At 42.9% G+C, this 22,190-nt stretch overlaps 1 protein-coding gene across 3 annotated transcripts in view; it reads left to right on the top strand.

Moving 5' to 3' along the window:
* Positions 1 to 22,190, top strand: part of MARCHF3 (membrane associated ring-CH-type finger 3) — a 77,510-nt gene that overhangs the window by 37,519 nt on the left and 17,801 nt on the right. The window contains exons 3-6 of one of the 3 annotated variants that reach the window (XM_019288435.2): positions 56 to 269; positions 1,318 to 1,525; positions 13,054 to 13,263; positions 19,237 to 20,575. In XM_019288435.2, coding sequence (XP_019143980.1) covers positions 79 to 269; positions 1,318 to 1,525; positions 13,054 to 13,263; positions 19,237 to 19,254 — 627 coding nt within the window. In that variant the 5' untranslated portion in view covers positions 56 to 78 and the 3' untranslated portion in view covers positions 19,255 to 20,575. Of the gene's footprint in view, positions 1 to 55; positions 270 to 1,317; positions 1,526 to 13,053; positions 13,264 to 16,864; positions 20,576 to 22,190 lie in introns of those variants that run through there. The other 2 variants (XM_010403682.3, XM_019288434.3) reach the window with 2 other exon arrangements.

The following is a 22,190-nucleotide window of genomic DNA, read 5'->3' as shown; positions in this document are numbered from 1 at the left end:
GTCAGACAGGGACAGATGTGTCCCACACCACCTCCCTGTCCTTCCTCCTGCCTAGATGGGGACCCGCGGCCCAGCGCCATGAGGACGAGCCGCTGCAGCCACCTGCCGGGAGTCCCTCCGGAGTGCCCGCGCCCACCAGCCCCTGATGGCAAGAGCCTGGCCAGCAGCAGCGGGGGCCTGGCCAGCAGCTGTCCCCAGTATGTCATGCAGGTGTCCTCCAAGGACGGGCAGCTGCTCTCATCCGTCGTGCGGACCCTCGCCGTGCAGAGGTAGGTGGGGGACAGCGCGAGGGACAGGCCCCTTCCCGTCTGGTTGGACCCCCATCCCAGCTTCATCATGGCCATGCTACAGAATGCACCACATTTCCTAAATGCTTCCCCAGCCAGCATGCTGAGCAGCCAGACAAGCTGTTTCTAGCACCAGTGCTGCAGCTTCAGTTGTTGTCCAACTGAATGGCCAGCTCTTTCTGCTGCTGGTTTAGAGAAGCAGATTAGTGGTGAAATATATGTTTAATTTATGCCTTTGAAGCCTGCTTCAGGCTGGCTTTGTTCTCATTAGAAGAAAGAAAGAGCATTCTGAAGGCTTTGGCCTTATCTAGACTTGGTGCTTGGGTCAAAATTAAACTTGTCTTCACTGGTGGAGTGCTGGAAAAACTTCATGGATCTTAAAGCAGTGCAGAAGAAATACCCACAGGCAGCCACACAGCAGGGATGTGTTTGGTACAGTCCTTTTCAGGTCTGTTTGTATGACTCCTTGACCTCCCTGTATTGTGTCCCAAAGAGAGGGAAACTCTTTCCAGGGACAAGAGCTTTCTGCTTGCATGTGTTTTCCTGAAGTTGTGGCCCTGCCTTCACTGTACTCCAGGGCATGGTGCTGCTCTTTCAGCAGCTCTTTGCTGTTGGCCAGTGAAAACAATGTTTAGGTCAGAGGATCACCACTACAACAAGAAGTGTCCAGCTGAGGCAGACTGAAAACCTCCCTGATACACTTTGGGATTTCTTGAGGTGACTACACCACGGGTCTGTGAGGAGCTGGGGAACAAAAAAGTACAGAAGCACTTGCTCTTCTGCCTCTCATCTGCCACTCTGATGTCTTTCACTGCACTTTCCCCCTGCACTTTTCCCCCCTAACAGAAGAGATATTTTAAACAAGAAGGCCAAAATGCCTTAAACCATTAGCCCAGCAGCTTGGATTACTAATTACAGAGCAAAGTACTCTTAAACTCAAATATTTCGCACACCGTTAGTTCGTAACACAGAAAAAGGCTATGCCACAGCCTTGTGCATTGACCAGCAGTTTTCTCTCCCTCTCCTGCAGCAGCCCCTTCAATGACCGTCCCATCTGTAGGATCTGCCACGAGGGCAGCAGCCACGAGGAGCTGCTGTCCCCCTGCGAGTGTACGGGGACCCTGGGGACCATTCACCGCAGCTGCCTGGAGCACTGGCTCTCGTCCTCCAACACCAGCTACTGTGAGCTCTGCCACTTCAGGTTTGCAGTGGAGCGCAAGCCCAGGCCGCTGGTGGAGGTCAGTACATGGGGCACGGCCCAAAGTCTTAGTTTTACTGACAAAACCTTTTCTGCTTTTATACAGGCATCACAAAGCCTCTGCGGATCCACGGGAGCCAAAGTGAACTTTGGTGTTTGGAAACACGAGGGCAGGGGCTCAGGGAAAGGGCAGGGAAATAACAAAACTCCTCTTTTTGGGCCAAATCAAAACAAGTGATTAAGAATGGGATCAATGGGTTTGCTTCACTCTGAACCTGAGTGAAGATTTAGGAAGCAGTGTGCAGGGTATTCCTAGAATGCCAGCCGGCCTGGTTGAGGGTGGAAGAGAGGTAAGGAGCAGTTTCTGTGGAATGTGAGACAACTGTCTGGACTCAGAATATTAAATATAGGTAAGGAATTTTATTTTCTTCTTGCTTTTGAGAGAGAGGTAACAAACTTAAGAGCTTTAGAAACCCAGTTTCCATGTCAAAGCCATCAAGAAGGAATTGTTCTTGTTCAGTATCTGGCATGTTTAGACATTTTGTGAGTGACCTTTTGGCCTCTTCTTGCCTATGTGCCAGACTCAACATTGAATTGGAAAATTGTTCTTCCCTTATCAATGAAAATTCAGTTTTTGCCAACTATAGATAGCAGCTTCATTAAGTTTTCCGGGTTTTAGGGTATGTTTGGCCCTCAGGAAAAGAAAAGAAACCGAAGAAAGTTCAGTCTCTTGACACTGTTAATGACCTTTTTTCTCCCTCATTATATTTTGGAAAAAGATGAAGCAAAGTTAGAGTTTCTTTTGGAATTAAAAGTGAAATACAAATAACACTTGACAACATGAAGGAGAAGCATCATTTTGTACCAGCTGGTGACAGAGGCACCTACATGCAGAGCTTGGGTTCAGGACAAAATGTCTTTCCTGTGCATCTTAGTTGTTCCTGTAAACTGTCAAAACTGGTGGAAGGAGTTACAGTATTAAAAATGATGATGGAAGGAGCTGAAAGCAAAGCTGACCCTACACAGGTTGGAGCACTGTGGTTGTTTGATTGTTCCCTGATGAAGTGAGGCTTCTTTCTTGGCAAAAGCAGTAATAAATAGTAGAAACAACAACAATGATATTTAGAGTAATAATGGTAAACCTGTCATTTATTTCTCAGCTGAGGACAAATGAAAACCATGAACAAGAACATTTCTGAAACATAGTAAAATGTTTTTTATCTTTACTGCTCAATATTTTCTGCCTTCTCAGCTACTTACACCCACAGTATTTTAGTGCAGAAATCAACAGCTTGATGCAGTTGCAGGAAAGATCATAAAACCCCCCAATCCTTTTAAAAAGGATATGTTTACTGTTTAGAAGGGAACTGAAGATGTACTTCTAAAGTTGAGAGCAGCAGAGACAAAGAGTAACTAAAGTGAGCTGTATGCCAGGGGGAAAATTAAGCAGGAAGATAATCAAACTTCTTGATTTCTGTCAGTGTAAGTCAAGTTTGTCCTGAAAGTTTCTACTTATTTAATGCACGGTGCTTTGAAATGCAAAGACCTCCCCACACAAATAATTGCAGCAAATCTGAGAGTTCCCGAAGCAGGACTAAAGCAGGTGCCAAGTTGCCAGATTCCCTCATCCTCTGTGTCCTAAAAGCACTTTCATGCCTGTCTCTCTGTGTTACCTTGAGTGCAAGGACAGGCACGGAGGTTTATCAGGTGCAGTGGGTTTTTTGCATTTCTCACAAAAACCTTGCTGTAATATTTGGGCAAGTGACAAGCCAAAGTGGCCATCTGCTTTTAATACCACAGTGTGTGTAGGTTTGGAGTGGGGTGTCTAAGTTCTCTTCATTTAATGAGATAATTATTTCTCCAAAGTTTCCCCTGACCTAGACAATGGAAAGAGTAAATGGTCCTCCTTTCACTGGAGGTGAATGGTGAGCCTTACCAATGCATTTACTAGGTCAAGAGGGACTATTGTACTCATAAAGTGATTTATAGAGCACGGATTCTACAAAGCTATCCAGTAACTCCTCAACAGGCCCTATCTCACAGAGAGAATACATCCCATTCAGGGGTCAGTGACAGGTAGTGAAGAAATGCTCAAAGCAATCAGTCATCATATTGATCTTTTCTCCGAGATCTTCCACCAGGAAAGAAAAAAAAAGGTGTTTTTGACTATTCCAAGACATATTATACTCTTTCTTAAAGCCCCCCCCTCCCCCAAAACAAAGAAAAGAAAACAGCATGCTATTATGCGTTCTCTTCATCCCTTCACTGGATTGATCACTGCTTCCTGGTGGCTTAGACATGGGCCTGGAATAAATCTGTTTCAGTGGAAACAAATTGAGATACTTTACTTGTATTATCTATAAATGTCATATGTGAATTTATTCCTGCTGTTAGAAGGAGAGGCTGCAGCAACAGTGAGCTTGAAATGGAATCAGTGGCATGGCTGATGGTTCAGCCATATTCCCTCCTCCCTGTCTCCATCATTATGGAAGCAGCAGAGGAGTTTCTGTGCTTCTCCTTTGTCTCTGCCACAGGTTGTATATTTTTGTCTAAAGGAGAATCTTCTCCCCAGAAATGTGCAATGTGCTGGCTGTTTGATGCCCAAAACCCAACCAGAGCAGCAGGCAATGGTAGCGCAGTCTATCAGGCAGATCCATCCTCTCAACAATAAATGTGTGAAGCTTCCTGGTTTCTTTTTTTAAACTCGTATTATTCTCCCCAGAAGAACTGTGTTTCCACACTGGGAACGTGAATCAGGCACTATGGTGGTGATTAAACCCCTCCTTCAGCACTCACAGTACTGCAAAATTCAGTTCAAGGAGCCAGGGTCTGAACCCACCCCTTCCACTCTGTGCCAAAGGAAAGAGAAACCTATAATATGGTGGTTGATATGCATAGATTTGATATTCCTTGTGACAAGCCAGCCAAGGACCTCAAAACCAGCTCAGTAAAATCTCAAACTGAAGTAAGTCCACTACTGACTTTTATGGACCTTCCAGTTTTATACAAGCTGCTTTTTTAATGCAGCCAATCCACAGGAAGAAATCTGCACCAGGAATGTGTGGTATTATCCACGTAGCTGCTTTTTCTATGTTTCAGCATAAAGATTAGTCAAGCTTTATGTAAGTGTTATATATCATCTCCATTTCAATATCCATATTGTGCCTGTGTTGCTTCCACTTGGCTCAGTACAGAAGCAGGCACAAAACGTGGCAGTACAAATATATTTATTTGCAATAAAATGTTAGGGAACAACCAGCTAAGGCATAAAAATGGTATAAGAGTATTATGTGACCGTGTAAGTCAGGCTTGTATTGCTTGTAAGTTACTTACCTGTCTTGAAACAACCAGGATTTGGTACCTGTTGGTTTTTTGTTTTTCTGGTTTTTTGTTTTGTTTTTTTTGCAAACAAATAGAATTTTATTTTTTAATAGTTAATTAACAATACAAAGCCCGTAAGCAAAACAGCATGACTAGGAGAAAAAATAAAGTCAGGATAATCACAGCAATATTGGGCTGAAATTAACTTCAGTTTTTCCCACTGTGTTGCTGTCTATAAAGCTTCTATCAGTAAGGTAAAATAAATTTAAAACCCCTCTAAAATGTACACCTATGCATGAAGTAGTTAAGATGAGCTTACATTATAAATTAAAACTTCCCCAAGCCTTACATTGAAATACGAATTTATTCCCTTTGCAAGACTTCGAGTCACAATGGTTTTATCTGCTGGGATTATTTTTACTTATTTTTCCTCTCCACTGTTCAGTGAAGCAAGTCATTAGCATTAAATTACTATAATGAAGAGACACCAGATTTGCTGCAGGTAGTTTATAAAAGGATGATGCCTCAAGCCAGAAGGAAAATAAATGGTTCCTCGGCATAGCAACCATTGGGAAAACTTTCATAAATCAAAGTTTGGAGGAAATTCAGCTGTCCGTACAGCATATTAGGGCTGGGAGCAGATAATTAAGGTGTGTCCATCCTCCTTCCTTTCTTGTCCCTAAAAGGGCAAGGTGACGGAGACACATTTTGTACCTAGTTGTCTTCAGCTCTGAAAATAATCCCCCTGAGACCAAGACACAGGGAGAATTTGAAGTAACCATGTATATTTCCAGCAGAAGTATGTCTGAGTTTAAAAAAGTACTAAAAAAAAAAGTAATAAACTCCCCAGCACAGTTTTAAAACCATAAACTCTCCAAGATGCATTTTTTTTGGATCTATTTATTCCTAATGGAGTGAAAACCAGAGACCAAACCAGAATGTTCTTTCTCCTTTAAAGAGAAATTAAGTAGTTGTTTTATGTTCCTTGCAACAAGGATTTGCTACAGTGCACAAATCTTTCTTCTAGTACTGACAGCAGGAGTGCAAACAAGAGCAACCCACTCCCCATTAAAAAAAAAAAAAAAAATTATTTATCAGAAAACAGACTAATTCAAACCATCACATCTGTAACTGCTCATTCCTAAATTTATAACAATCAAGGGCAAAAATACTCGAGGAAATTTTCCAGGACAAATAAATGAACAATCAGAGATACTTCAAGAATGAGCAAGATGGGGGAAGGTGATTGCAGTTTTCAAAGATAAAAAAATAGAAGTGCTACAATTTATTGCACTTGTCTTTTTGTAGACCTATCAAGCATTTATTATCTATCATGTCCTTCATTCCCATATATTTGAGCTTACAGATCAGGACATTTACAGTGTGTGGAAGTATGTGTTATCAACAGTGAATCTCTGCTTTCCTTTTGTTTCAAAATGCAAAATGTGATTTTTGTTGGTTTTCTTGAACGCATATATTTGTCTGCCTAACTGGGAAGACAGTCACCCAAAACAGAATGAGAGCATTGGAAAAATACACAGATAGAAAGAAACAGAGCTTTTCCCACAATTCCACAAAATCTTTTTTTCTTGACACATCCTGAAATCTTCTAACTGACACAAGCATCTCCAAAAATACTAAGTGGCTAGTAGGAAAACAGAACAGCAGTGAGCCAGACTAATGGTAAAAAAGTTATAGTATTATGTAATTGGACCGGCAAGAGATTTCATAGATTTTTAGAGTGCCACCGAGCAAGCTCTGCTATTTGTTTTCACTAGCAGATAATTGCTAATCCTGTTTTAGAAGCTGAGTGTGTGTAATCCAGAAACTGGACACCACATCCATGGACCACTATATGATTGCTGCTTGGTGGAGCTTTGTGTATCAGAATCAGAGGATGGTTTGGGCTGGAAGGGACCTTAAATCTCATCCAGTGCCACCCCTGTCATGGGCAGGGACACCTTCCGCTATCCCTGGCTGCTCCAAGCCCCATCCAACCTGGCCTGGAACACTTCCAACAGTCCATCCCTCAAATCCATCTCTCCCCATTTCAGACAGAAGGTTGTTCTGTCAAAGGCTTTGCAGAAGCCCAGGTAAGTGATGCCCATAGTCCTTCCCTTGTCCACTGGTGTGGTCATCCCATCAGAGAATGCCACTGGGTTGGTCAGGCAGGACTTGTCCCTGGTGAGGCTGTGCTGGCCGTCCCCAGCCATGTTCCTGTGCTCTGTGAGCCTCAGCAGAGCTTCCAGAGGGTCTGTCCCACGAGCTCCCCAGGCACAGAGGCAAGGCTGACAGGTGGGTGTTCCCAGGGTCTTCCTTTCCATGTGTTTTGAAGGTAGGGACAATATTCCCCTTTTTCCACTCACCTGGGATCTCACTGACTGCCAGCACTTTTCCAGTGTCACAGAGAGTGGCTTGGCAACCCCACCAGCCAATTCCCTCAGGACTCTGGGGTGCATCCCTGCAGGTCCCCCAGACCTGTGCCCGTCCAGGTTCCTCAGCTGGCCCTGAACAGGATCTTTCCTTTCCCCCAGTGCCCACCCTGCTCTCCATCCCCTCGGGAGGGTGGGAGGAGAGGCTGCCATTGGAGACTGAGACAAAAAAGCTGTTGGGTGCCTCAGCCTTCTCCCCATCCCCTGTCACCAGTTTGCCAGTGTTGTTTGTCATGGGGCAAAACACCAGCTGTCTGTGCTGTGGTTTATCCTTTCTAGAAAACAAAACAGAGCAAAACTTCAAAGTTTTATCATGCACCATCCTTACAATGGAAAACGTAATTCTTCCCCTTTCAGAAACATGCAAATGTTGCAAAATTCCTTTGCTATTTCAAAAAGAAGCCTTGGTTCGTAGAGACATCCACAATTAAAATATTCCCTGGAATTTGAGTTAAAATAGGGGTTAAACTTAAGAAAGAGCAGAATCATTTACAAAGAGGCCACAATATTGGCACAATAACATTATAGAGATGAAATAACTTTGATTCCAACTCTCAAATACACAGGCCTCTGTCTTTGAGAGCAAAGAAACATCTCTGTGAGCTGTCACCATGGCCTTTCTAAAATCATCTACTAAAGACAATATCACTGTGCCAGCAACTGAATGTTTGATATAAGGAGGAAACCCAAGAACTGGAGCATAAATATTTTTTTCAGCCAAAAGGTAACTGTCAAATATTTGTTTTCCTTGGCAAAACATTAATCCAGGAAAGTTTCAAGACACCCAAAATGTTTCACGGCACTGAAAACAAGCATACATTCCATTCTAGTCTGGGAAATTTTGGTTTTGAGTTACACATCATTAAGCCAAGTTTCAAAACGTTTCACTGAAAAACATTAAAATGGACATTCCGAGTAAAAATAGGGTCAGGAAAAAAATTGGTTCAGATGCAATTTTTTGGGGGAGGGGCAATAAACGCTGCTCCTGGTCCTTAAAAATGTTCTTCATTTCAGAGAAACATTCTAAAAAACCCAGGCAATATCAGGCTTTCTGTGCTTAAAGCCCAAGGCAAAATGCTCCCACTGGTCGCTGCTGGCACGAAACCAGAAACCACAGTAATTTCCAGCACTTCAGCTTGTGTACAGCCTGCTTCCACCAGGACTCCCTGCTGAGCCATCAGCGTGGAAACGACAAAATGAACTGATAAGTTTTGATGTGCAGTGAGCTATTTTTAGCTCAAAGGAAAATGCATTTAGGGAGATAATTCCTTCCTGTCCTCTCCCCCCCACTTCATGGTGTAACTCCAGCAATGTTTAAAATCATTTCTCCAAGAAAAATGTACAGAACTAGAGGGTGCTCTCCAGCAGAAACAGATTGTAGCCTTGGGATCTGGTCAGGAAAACCACTGTGCACACACTTTACTTTTACATTTGTGAGTCATCTAATTGAAGTTAGACCTGTGGAGATGAGCACTTCCAGGATTTGGCCTTTGGCAGTGGTGAGACAGCTCAGAATCGTGGAGGTGTTTTACAGCAGTGTTCTGCTGGCAGCTCATTTAGGTTAGGACAGATAAATTCAGAGTCTGAGCCTCTCCAGGGTGTTCTGGTACTTGGCTGCTGCTTGTTCCAATGATTTCCTTCTCCAATTTCAGCTCTGCCTTGTGAAGTGACTGCAGCAAATCTATCTCTGTGTGTTACGTGTGGGGGGTGAAGGAGCCCCAGGTGTGTTCACAGTGTTTTGTCAAGTTGAATGTGGTACATCAAAAAATCTCTCTCAGAATGTAAGCAAGGTCCTTCTCAAAACTGTGTCAGCTTTTAGGGTTTTGGCGTAACCTGCCCTTTTTGGGAGGCTGTTCCAGAGCTGGATCCTCTGAAGGATGGGGACTTTTTTTCTGATTCTCATCCTAAATTTATTTGTGGACAACTATTATCCATTTTTTCTTAAGGCAGCCTTGTCCCTCAGCTTAAGTAGCACTTTTAATTCACTGATGTCCCCCTTCAGTTCTCCCATCTGGCTTTCCCCAAGATGAATTTAGGGAATGACTTTGCTGAGATAAATGTGGACCCCCATCCCTCTGAGGTGCTGTATTCTCAAATGGTCTCTTTGCTTGTCCCAGTAAGACTGGGTTTTGCATCAGGTGCTGCGCTTAAAGTTCTTGAATTCATTTTTTCTGCCATTGCTGAACTCGTTTCATGTCTTGTTACTCCAGCTCTCTACCTGTGGATCAGGAACAGGGAATGCTGATCACTTTAAGATTGTACTTCACAAAATACCAGGCAGGCCAGCATTTTACTTTAAACACAACACTTTTTATAACCTCTTTTTTTTCTTTCTCCCTCCCCCAAATGGAAATTATCACTCTGAGAGTCTCCATTTATTGCAGAAATAATTGGGCACATTGACACATTTTAATGGGTCAGATTTCAGAGTTTCACAGTGCAGATCTGACAGCTTCATCTGGCCTTACATCTCGTTCTTGGCCAGCAGGGTAGTCCATACCATACTGCCACAGTAATTAATTAGCTCAGGGCTTTGTTAGGATCCCTGTGTGGCTATGAGTTGTACAAAAGGATTAGTTGACTTGGCTTTTTAGCTGTAAAGTTAACTTGACAGTGCCCATTCCATTCCCAAAACAAATGACTGAAACCTAGAAACAGATGCAGATTTAGGCAGGTGTGCACTACTTCAGGAGAAAAATAAGTGCTGTGACTGAAACCTGTACAACCACTGAAATTGCTTAATCTTTGCTTTTGACTTATACTTCAGAGCTTGCTGATGAAATCCTTCTGGCTTTTTGAGGTTAGACTGTAGATTGGTGATGGCTTTATTTATTATTTAGTACTACTCTTACCTGTCACAGCCTCATCTAATATTTGAATTGCTAGGATTTGACTCTTTGTTCATGTGCCACAAGGCATAAGGAGCAGGGAGCCATCAGCCTGTGAAGCAGTTTCACACCATTTTAATCTGCTCAAACTTTCAATCAAGTTTGATGGCACAGAGAAAAATGCGGTGTTAATTCAGGTGCACTGCACTGTGTCCAGTGACAATTGTAATGTGGGGATAATAACACATGCCTTGACAGGTATGCTGCCTCCCCTGCACTCCTGGTCTTCTTCCTCCTTGCTCAGAACTAGGAACCATTTCTTGCCCTCCCTGAGCTGCATGGGTGCCAAAATTTTGAAGTCTGTCCTGGGAAAGTGGTGAACACCTGCAATTCCTGTTGGGGTCAAGGAGAAGCATACAAGTGCTCGGCATTTCTCTTCCAGGTCACCTTCCAAACAAGTGCTTTCCACAAAACCTTTTTGCAAAGTCTTTAAAACCCTTAAAAGCACAATCTCTACTCTCAGGTGCTTTCAGTTCCTCTCGTTTTCTTGGTGGTTTCACATTGCAGGGACTCGTGGAAATGGAACAAGGGGAAGGTTGGAATCAGACCTGTTCAGAAGCAAACAGATATAACCCAGAATGGCTGTGCGTAAACCCTTGGGGGTGTTTTTAAGTAAATGGATTGAAAGCTCCAAGGAAAGTAGTGTGAGACTTTCACTCACTTCTCAGCACTTTCTTTAAAGCTACAGTAAAATAAAGAGATGCTCAAATGTAGTTGTATGTCTCCTCATTTTGCACAAGTTCTGCTGAGGAAAACTGCTTGCAGCCCCTTGCTGTTCTCCCCCTCATACTGATGGGGTGGAGGGGTGAGGAAATGGCTGTGTGGGGGCTTAGCTGCTTGTTGGAGTGAACTCTCCACAGCTGGTTATTATCTTTCCTGGTTAAGGAAAGGAAAAAGTCAGTATTGAACCCCCCTCTTTAAGTGGCACCTTCCCTTACAACTTCTTACTTACAGTAATACATAGCTAGTTTAAAGCACTTTGCACTTCCTTAGCATTTCAGAAGTATTCAAGCAAGTTAAAAGCCTACATCCTTCAAAAAAACATTTATGAACATATTTTTCGTGTTCTAAATTCCTGAGTTGTACATGAGGATGGATCTTTGGCTCCTGAGTCATTCTGTTGCAGTTAAGCCTCATGGAAAAAAGAAAGTAGATTATTTATTATTTCCACCTGAGAGATGGTGAGGCTGAAGCAAACTTGTCTACTGATTTGTGTCTTTTCTGCTAGTGCCAGAGTAGTTCCTGGCTGCACTCAATTTCTTGACTGTTTTTCACAAACATGGAGAGATAAGTGCAGCATTTGTTTTCATGGTGTGGGTAAATTGGGAAAAGATGAAGCAGAGGTTGAAAATAATAGAGGAGTGGGATACCTAGATGAGAAATATTCCTTACCTGGCACACTGTCCTCGACAAAACTCCTGAGTCCTGCTGCTCCTCCAAGTCAGTGCTGCAGCACTGTAACAGGGAGGAACAGAAAAACCCAAACCAAACCCAAAAAACAACCAACCAACCGAAAAAAACAACAACCCAAAACCAAACAAAACCCAAGAAGGTGGCTAGAAATTAGGGCACTAAGCCGTGAAGAGATGAAATTGCCTCCTCAGCCTCAGTTTCTGGAGCTAAAGGGACAGGACTTCTACTGCCACATTTAACATGCTTGGAGAAACAAGACGACCAAAGAGTTTAAGGATGCACGAGCCTCATCTGGTTCTGCTGGCCCCAAAAACCCATAAAAGGATGCTGCAGAGCAGGTTTGACCAAACCCTACAGCTCATGTTGGCAAAAATTACAGGGCTTAGTAGTTTTCCTGTTCAAATATTGACTTGTGTGACGAGGTTTTGGTTTTATTTTAATTAAAAGGCCTCAATGTAGTGTTGTAGGAACTTCTTTCACCTCTGCTCTCTCAAATCCTGTTTATAGAAATGTGGGCGTGTGGGCTTGATAGCTGTTCAATCCTAACCTTTGCTTCAGCAGCTGACTTTCAGGCACTCTGTTTCACAGGATTAATATCCTCTTAATAAAAATAACCTTGTGTGCCTCGAACTCTGCTTAAATGTGGGTATCTGCAAACAAGTTGAAAATGGCTTTGCGAATATTACGAGCTGAATGTAAAGCAAAAATCCTAAAATAGCATGCAAAATGTTAAAACATTTTCTGCACGCTGCACATTAAGGAGGGAGTTTTTCAAAGAAGCCAGCGGGCAAATGCCAGGAGCTGCACTACACTAAACACATCCCATTCTCAAGGCAGCCCTTACCACAGCTGAACAAATGATGTGGTGGATACAGAGAGAGGTGGACACCAGCAGGAAGCAAGGGGGAGAAAGTCAGGTCTCCAGTGTTGCCTAAAAACAAAGGAAAATCCCTGCAAACAGTGTTAAGTGTGGTAAAGTAAAAAGCAGCTCTTTAATGGATGCTTTCAGGTGCACAAAGTGTAGGTATGCACATGCCTGATACAGGATGTCTACAATTTTTATAAGGTAAATTAATGAGTATATCTAGCAGGTACATCCAGTTAGAGACCAGTTGCCCCAGGGTCTGTCCCTTGGAGTTGGTCCAGGGGGTTGCTTGCCCTATACCTTTTTACATCTCTCAGATTCTGGTAAAAAACAAGGTATCCTTGTTAGAAGCTGTCTCCTTGAGGGTACAACTAAACAGAATATGAAGAACCTGTTACAAAGGGTTAGCTTATTATTCTGAAATGTGAGAGAGTCCAGGCAAAGTACTAGAAACCATACAGCTATATATTAAAAATCTACAATTTAGCATGAAAAAGCTAAAAACCTTTAGTCATCACCAGGGACATCCACAGCCACATCCTGCTTGTGGTCCATGTTCAGTCCTCAAAGGGGTGGGTCTGTGCTTTGCAAACGACAAAAGAACATCCTCCCTGTGCTGACACTTGCTTTGTCTGTGTTCTGCCTGCAGTGGCTGAGGAACCCGGGCCCCCAGCACGAGAAGAGGACTCTCTTTGGGGACATGGTGTGCTTTTTGTTCATCACCCCGCTGGCGACTGTCTCCGGCTGGCTGTGCCTGCGAGGAGCCGTGGACCACCTGCACTTTAGTAGTAGGCTAGAAGCTGTCGGCCTCATTGCACTCACTGTGGCACTCTTCACTATTTACCTCTTTTGGACCCTAGTAAGTACTGGGGATTTTATTTAACTCACAGGAATAAGGGAAAGAGCAAACGGGAAAATTAAACGCACAGAGTGCTCTAGACCATTGCACGGGGCGTTGCTTGTCTTTGCCTCCTGTGCTGGTAAGTGTGAGCTGCATCTGCAAAAGACCTCTTGTTTCCACACCATTCCAGTTCCCTGGAACACCAGAAAGTTTGCTTCAGGGTAAGGATTCTCAAATCCCAAACACCAGTGGGGACAGCAAGAGGGAGACAGGGAAGTAGCATGCAGGAGTTCAAGGCAGATGCTACAGGAGGGAGTTTCATCAAATATGATGTGCAAAGGGTGAAGGCACAGCATACAAGAAAAAAAGATTTAGGTGAACAACTTGGCTGCCACAGAGGATTCAGATTTTATTCTAATGCAACATCTTGCCAATTTTACAATTCAAAAGTACAGGATGTGGGTGCTTCCTGTGCCTTTCCTCTAGTTCGTGGTGCTGGGGGAGGTCTGCAGCAGAACACGCATGTGCCCAGCTCTGTAAAAACAGAGCTGCTTTTGCAGTGCAGGTTAAATTGCATCCTGCATCCCAGCATGAGCCACCTGCATGCCATTCCATCCTTCTTCTGTGTCAAGTTGTTAAACTGAGATGATTTTCTGGCCCTAGCGCCTTGACAGGATGTTGGCCCAGCAGAAACGAGGGGAAAATAGGGGACAGCTGCCAGAATGGGTGTTTATCAAGCCATGGCCTAGCAGTTCACTGAAAACCCCAAGTTCCTGCTTTGTTTGACATTTCACAGCTCTGCGTGTGGTGTGGGAAGGGGAAGAAGAGCAGGGTGGGTGCAGAGGGGGTGCACTCGCAGCAGTGCTCCTGTGGTGGTGCCAGGCTGTGTTGCTGGGGCAGGAAAAGCCCATCCTGCCCATGGTGCTGGCATGGCCACATCCCACAGGGCCAGCACACAGCTCTGGCCCTCACTGGCTGTGGCAATACCGTAACACAGACCCCTTCCAGCAGATTTGGATCTGTGTAAGCTACTGAGGAGCTGGCACCTTTAAAAATCTGCATTAGTAGATCTAGCCCACAGCAAGAAACCCCCTGCACTGAGAGATGAGGAAAAGGGGGTGTGGGGGGAACACAAAAATCCCACACTTCCTCACAAGTATCTCCAAGAAAGCTACGAAAGGGAACGTCTCATTCACACATTTGTGACAGTGAAACCCTGTCTACCCACAGAAGACTTCACCATCACCAAAATTGTTGGAAGTTGTAAAAGGCTTTTTTTTTTTTGTTGGATTTAATTAGCTATGACAAATGGACTTACCCAACCTTGCTTATTAAAACCACTGCAACATCTCAGCTTTGGCCCCTATCCCTGGGTATTGCATTTGCAGAGTAAGAGGCAAAAATGCCTTCTATTCACTTTATAAATTTTACCCCTTCAAAAGTACACAGAGAAATGTGCTACTGGCTCTTGGAGAACATGACAGTGACAGTGAGCCTGATCTAAATGCACACCTTGCTTGTTTTAATCAAAATTCAGGATCTTTGATGCCCACTCAGTTGTGGACAGCTGTGATTCCACTCTAACTTATTATTCGGGGCAGTAGGAGATGGATGGGCCAAGGAAGGCCTTTAGGGGACTGAATCACAAAACTATTGAAGCTGGGAGGCAAAATAACCCTCCCTTCAGTGATGTAGGAAAGCCCCAGACTGGTTTTGCCTTGGGGAGGGCTCCAGGCTCCCCTTGTCATGCAGGAAGGAATGGTCCCACGCACAGACGAGTTAATTCCATCAAATTCTTCAGCAGCATATTCCTTGTCTCTTTTGGAAGTGGGAGAATCCTGTTACATGGCTGTGGCTGTGCAGGGAATAGGTTGGGTGCTGCAGGGTAAATTACATACACAGTGATACAATACTCCTTTAGGTCCTGCGAAAATTAAGAGAACTAAAAACTTCATTTTACTTCCAATAAATCAGCTTCCCTTCTCTGGAGGCAGAAGCTGGCATACAGATTATTTACACAGCACAGTTATCCCAGTGAGCAGTGAACAGGAGGGATGTTATTTTTAGCATCCCAGAAGCTGTTTTTTCCCTCCCTCTAAAACAGAGAAGTGATCCATAAAACACTGTTGGTTTTTACTCTGTATTTTTTACACACACCAAAAGAGGTGCCTGGTCCTCCCAAGAAGAAAGCTCCAGACACAAAAAAGGGGATTGGCATTTAAACAAAGAATTCAGGGCCACACCTGCTTTCTCTTGTGTTGTATACATGCCTGGTTTAACAAAGCAGCTGTTACTCAAAGAACTTCATGTTCTGCTGTTTGAAAACTCAACCTGAACTCCAGCTCGCTCTCCTGAAGCTGTCATTGCATTCCACAGGGCACCCACCCTTGCAGATGTTGGGGTGTTTTTTTAACCTCCTCACTACACCAAGTGATTCTGCTGCTCCTCCAGTGTCTTTTGAGAAGAGATTTCTCATATTCCTTCAGGCACAATGCTCCACAGAAACAGAAGATGCAGGATGCTTTAGGAATAGAGGTTGAAAGTTGAGGGAATCAGTCTGAAGATCAGTCTGAAATCTTTGCAAAACTGCTTAGTAAACCAAAGCTTTATAGGTTTCCCTCAGACAGCTGTAAAAAGATCTAAAAAAAAAAAAAAAAAAAGAGTTTTTTTAGCCCTGGTAGGGCGTTATTGAAAGGTAAATTTAATCCATTAAAAGCAGCCCTTTTGCAATAAGGAAAGGACACAGTGCGTGGGTCAACTCCTGCCCGTAGTTCAAGAACACAATAATCATCATGTGGCACATTTCCCTCAAAATTCACAGTTTGTTGTTGATTTTTGTTGGGTTTTTGTTTGGGTTTTTTTTGGAACTGCACATATACACCCTCTTACACAGCTACAACTCCCACAACACTTGGTTGCCACTAAAACAAGTAGCAAACTACTTTTTTGAAAACATGGGGCCGAGCTATCTTTGCATCTCCACAGCAGTCACACATTTCTCTTCCACAATAAGGTTGAAATTACCTGCTAAAAAGAACAAAACAAACAAACAAAAAAGCCCCCAAAAACCAACCAAAAAACCAAACACCCCCCCAGGCCCCCTCAAAAACCCCAAAAAACCTAAAATACAAAACAAAATAAATTTAAAAAAAATTCAGAGACAATCTAAATTGAGACACACACACTGTCAGCTCATTGCCTCCGTGCAATCCCAACTTTGATGCATTCAACAGTAAAGTTTTACAAGGTAGAACACACAGCCCTGTCTTCAGCTGCCTGCAAGCCTCCACCATCCAAACAAGTACACTGTTTGTGAACGTAGCAACCGGAAGCAAGAGAGTATATCCCAAATTCTCATTCCATGTGTGCCAACAGCTCTTGGGAGGGCAGAGGCAGGAGGTCTGATTTTTCAGGTTGTGAAAAAGGGGAATGAGAGGTAAATTAGGTACAGGCTGCTTTTCTCCTCTGCTGTGGCACCTCGGGGCACGAGCCATCCAGCATGGCAGGTCTCTCTTTTCACCACTTTTTGCCCGTTTTGTCCCACTGGAAGGTATTTTGAGCCCCAGCTGACTCCTTGCAGGATCACAGTGACTGAAGGCAGTGTACCTTCTGTCCCCAGGTGTCGTTCAGGTACCACTGTCGGCTGTACAACGAGTGGCGTCGGAACAATCAGCGGGTGATGCTCCTCATCCCAAAGTCTGCCAACGTCCCCTCCACCCAGCAGTCCCTGCTGGGCCTGCAGCCCCTCAAAAGGAGCTCAAAGGAGACAGTTGTTTGATTTGGGGCAGATCTGAGCAGGAGCCGTGCACTAAAGATGTTTTTTCTCAGACTTGCTGGGGTCAGGCAGCATCCAGTGCCCAGGAACGTGCTATTTGAATTTACAGACTGACTGCAGAGGGATAAATCACTGCTCGAGTTCAAGTCATGGGTGCTGCAGTCATTTGTGACATTTGCTAAGCTGCCAAATGTGTTTAGTTAGCAGGGACCCTATGGATTCTGCAAATATGTTAATTGTTGCATCATCAAGCGATGCAAATTTTTTTATTGTTTAAAGTATTAAACCATGGTAATTAACAATGCAAAACAGGTTTTTATGATTTCTTGTTCCTACAGTACTAGTTCTTTAGGCAGCTGGACAGCAACCAGTACTACTTTCTGCTTCCTAAGGCACAGCAATGGCATTTCCTCATTTGATTTTATCTGCAGGTCCATTATACCAATGTTTTCATTATTAAAATATGTGCACAATGAGTTCTAAAAATTGGCACATTATTTAAATGCTACAAAGTGATTAGGAAATTATCTTACCCATTTCCTATTTGGCAGGGAAGGTCTGAGAGGAAGATTCTTCAGTTATGAATTGAGCATGCGCAAGAGAAAAATTAGACAAATTGCAATAATCTTCCTATCAAAAGTATTACAGTACATAGCACTCAGGAAAAAAAAAAAAAAACTTTTCCATGCAGAAGCAACAAATTAGGCACCACATTCTCCACTGAAGTGCACATTCTGCTGGTGTGAATTCAAACTTAACCAATTTACCCTGCACTTACACCAAGCTGAATTTAACTCCACAGCTTACTTTTGTATAGGGAAAGCTCTGCATACATAATGAATGAGATCATCAGATAAGTTTTAGGAAGCAGGGACTCATCTTGCATGAAGAACAGCATTATCTTAGAGCAGCAGAAACTCCAGCTTGACAGGTAGGATTTGGCAGAGCTTGTGCAAACCCTGACCTCTCATGGTTGCACTGAAGCACCTTTTAAAATATTTGACACACAGCCCTCTATGGTGACCAAATTGAATTTGGAGTGTAGAAACCAGACCTTATTCCTGGGTGACTTTATCTACTTCCCCTTGGTTTTATGCCCAAATCATTCAGCAATTCTTCACTCCCAGAAGAGATGCACTTATGTAGACAGACTTACTTAAAATAACTACACAAAATCTCATTACCAAATGCTGCCAGAATGAGAAATTGATACAAAGCCCCTCTGAACAGATGAATTTCTTAGAAATGTGCTTGGACGGCAATACCACCAGGTGCTTTGTTTTCCAAACCCTGCAGGAACTGAAAATCAAAAGGAAGACATAGCAGGAAGGCTAATAATTTGTTACTCATAAAGTTGAAGGTATTATGGGTATTTACCATCAGACAAGAAGTTATTTGATGTTTTGTGTGTGCTCTGTGCGGGGAAAAAAAGCTTAGTACACAAAGCCAAATCTGTTAAGTTTCTTTATTCTGTCTGTGGACCAGTCTAGCTGTGAGCATGTTATTTAACAATGTTCTTTGTAACTGCCAGTCATGGGGATAGGAGAATCATGGGGATATAAAGCAATAACAGCCTCATTCCAACAGAAAGCTGCTTACACAACAAGCCAAGGTGTGTAAGAAAATCGTGAACCTGCAGATCTGCACTCATCAGTCTGACAACAAGGCTGGGGTTGGTCATGTGTGGCTGTGAATAACTGCTTCTCTTCCAGGGAAAATTATACGAGGCTCCAAAGGGATGGATATCACAAAATCTGTGATAGCCTAAAACCTGTAGTGCTTATTTATTTATTTTTTTTATACCTCTTCCCAAAGGTAAATAACTATTTAGATGGAAGACTGAACATGCACTTAAGCAGAGTTTCTAGGTAGGAAAAAATCTGCTAGAAGTAAAGCAAATCTGGGTGGGTCAGGATGCTGTCAGACAGTGTTTTAATGCCTACACACATACTTTAGGTAATCTTTCTTCCAACCTCTGTTACTGCTTCTCCTTCTTTGGGAGATGCTCCAGAAAGAGTTGTTATTCTTAGTACTGCTGTTGGGTTTGTTTCATAAAACCAAAAATTAGGGTGATAAGGAATTAAATAAAGGGCACAACATTCAGGGAAACATTTATTCAAGCGAAGCTGCAAGGTCTATGCACAGAGATCAGCACAGTGACTTGGCCCAGCTCACCTGTGTCATTTCAAATTTTTTTTTTTTTTTTTGGTGCAAAGGCAGCTTCATTCATCTGAAGAAGGCATATTGAAGCAGACAGAAGGAACAAGTATGGTCCAGTTTAGCACATGCACGACTCATCCTGTTTCTGTGCTTGATGCAGCAGCACAGCAGAACTGTCTGGTGAAGTCAGCAGCAGTAGTGTCCCATGGATTTTCTTGAGGAAAAAAAAGTGTCAGGAAAGATCCAGTTGGACATCACTGCATTAAAAACATGGAAAAAAAGCATACTTACATTTTTCCTCGTTTTTCCTAAAACACAAGATCTGGGAGGTGAGAGACATTACTCCTTAATCCCGCTTCTGTTCTAAAGCTTTACAGACAGAAGAATCTGCCAGATGGGAGTCGATTTTTTCCTTCCACATGTTGACGCTGTTGCTGCCACACCAAGCCCAAACTTCCATAAAAACTGGATCATTACAGCAAATATTCCACAACAGCAGCAATACCCATTTCTGTCTGAATAGAAGTGAAAGACAAAACTAACCACAGTAGAAGCCACGGCGAGCACAGCTCCTGACAATAGAATGACACCTTTGTTATGCTCTCCTTACAAAACAAAATTAATTAAAGAACATAATTAATGAAAGGATGAGTGACCACTTTTTTATTTTTTTTAAATGTCACTCAACTTCCCTCTTAGCAACTTTATGCTTTCTTCACATACAGCTGACCTTGTCATTTACATTCCTTTTTCAGATAAGGAGTTATACAGAAGGAACAGTACTCAACACTATTTGAGTCATTATTTTAAGTTGCAAGTGATGAAAGCAGCCCATTCAGATTCGGTGTGATGAGTGCAATGCAAAAAAAAGTGAGGAAGTTTTACTTTTTTTTACATAGTCTTTCCCGTGCAGGACTTGCCTATCACATTACATGAAGATTTAGAAATACCACAGCTTTCTGTTCAGCAGGAAGGAAGTCACAGCAGAAGCAGTTATTAAAAATAATTCAGTTTTTGGTATTGTTTAGGTTTTTTTTTTCATTACTCAGCTGTACAGTTCTGCCAGACTGAGACCTCACAATGTCATTTCCATTTCATTTATTAAACCCAGCTTTGCACCAATACAAAGTCACACAGGGCAAAAGTGACAACTCTGCATAAAGGGACCCGGAGCCAATATATGCAACTGGCCTTTGATGCAATGGGCACCATCAGAAAGAGGTATGAGAATAGATATTGGGACAGACTCATGCACTAAGAGAGCTAAAGAAGCTCTCCCTTTGAAAAAAAAAAAAACAAACCTGTTAATAATTAAATGTCTTTGCTTGTTACTTTTTGTGAGCCGGCGCTTCATTTAATTGGTTGATTAAAGAAGCATTTTCCTTGCAAGCAGAACTGAGCATTGCCTCTTTACTGCCAAATATTGGGTATTCAAAAGTATCTTTAAAAACTACAACGCAAACTCATAGAATCACAGAGTTGTTAAGGCTGGAAATGATCATCGAGTCCAACCACTGACCCAGCACCACCACTGATGTTCACCACAAACCATGCCCCCAGGTGCCACATCCACAGGTTTGCTTTTGAACATGTCCAGGGATGATGATTCCCTGGATTCCAGCTCATTCCAATGCCTGACCACCCTTTCAGTGAAGAAGTTTTTCCTAATATTCAGTTTAAAACTTGTCTGGAGCTGCAGGGGGTTGTTGTGACCCAAGGGCAGGGCCCAGCAGTTCCCCTGGCTGTACCTCACCCCACTGGCCTCATCCCATGGATGCAGCCTGTCCAGATCCCTCTGCAGAGCCCTCCTGCCCCACAGCACATCCACACTCCTGCCCAATTTGGTGTTGTCTGCAAATTTACTGAGGGTGCCCTCAATCCCCTCGTCCAGACCAATAAAGACAATAAACACACCTTGTCCCAACACCTCACTAACCCACTGTGTTATTCCACACTTCAAATTTAATTTCATATGCATTTCTACAGGAGACAGCTTTTTCAAAAGTCAAGGATTACATCTCTCAGTCCTTAAATAGTTTTCAGGTCTTAAATCTGTTGCTGACAGCCTCTCCACACCTGTTTATGGCAAGGCTACAAAACATTTGTCCCTCCCTTTGGTGTTGAAACATTACAGAACTGATGGGAATTTTCTTTATTCTAAGTGTACCAAATGCTTTCCCAATAAAATGTCTCAAGAGAGAATAAATGTTGATATTCCATGTACAACATACCCTCAGAAGCAACAACAAAACACACCACCCTCAAAAACAAGATGCTGCAGTAGCAGGGGAAACCAACGTCACAGCTTCATTCCATAGCTTCTATTATTATGCACGAAGACTTGCTTGCCAATAATAATATTTTTTTGTTCTGAAAGTGCAGAATAGCTATGAAAACTCACATCCAAGAGTTAAAGGTAGGAAAATTCTATCACTCAATCAGCTTAAGCTGAAATGTGCCCTCCTTTATCGATTGCCCCAAATGTAACTTCTTCAGGGTTAATCACACTGTTTTTATCACACAGAAGTCCTGTATTTATGCAAACCCACTAAAAAGAAACCAGGAAATCAGCAAAAGACTCTTGAGCAATAAATGCACACCAAGCAAAACCTGAGATAAAATAGCTAACTTCTGCCATAATCCTGTGATGGAGCTAGTTGAATATTATAAATAATTAAGTGACCCAGCATTTCCTTGATGTTAGCCATCACATACCAGGAAAGGTTAAGTAAGAATTCACATCCATCACACACAGCCTCTATTCCCTTTCTAAAAATCACCAATTATTACCAGTTGTCCTCTTTGGAACAGGGCCTGTAAGAGCTTTTATTCTCCATCAACTACTTGATTTCTTTGCCTGGAGAAAAATCCTTCATAGTTATCACGTGGCCATTTCTGTAAAAGCAGCGGCGTTTTTTTACCTTGAAATACAGATACTGCTTACGGTGCAGTATGAATATAAAAGGCACTGTTTCACAGATAAAAACTATCATTTTCAACCCAGAAACCC

The sequence above is a fragment of the Corvus cornix genome, chromosome Z, assembly GCF_000738735.6.
Source record: "Corvus cornix cornix isolate S_Up_H32 chromosome Z, ASM73873v5, whole genome shotgun sequence".
In the NCBI taxonomy this organism is placed as follows: Eukaryota; Metazoa; Chordata; class Aves; order Passeriformes; family Corvidae; genus Corvus; species Corvus cornix.
Note: the sequence above shows the minus strand (reverse complement) of the source record. Positions and strands in the feature narration are given on the sequence as shown.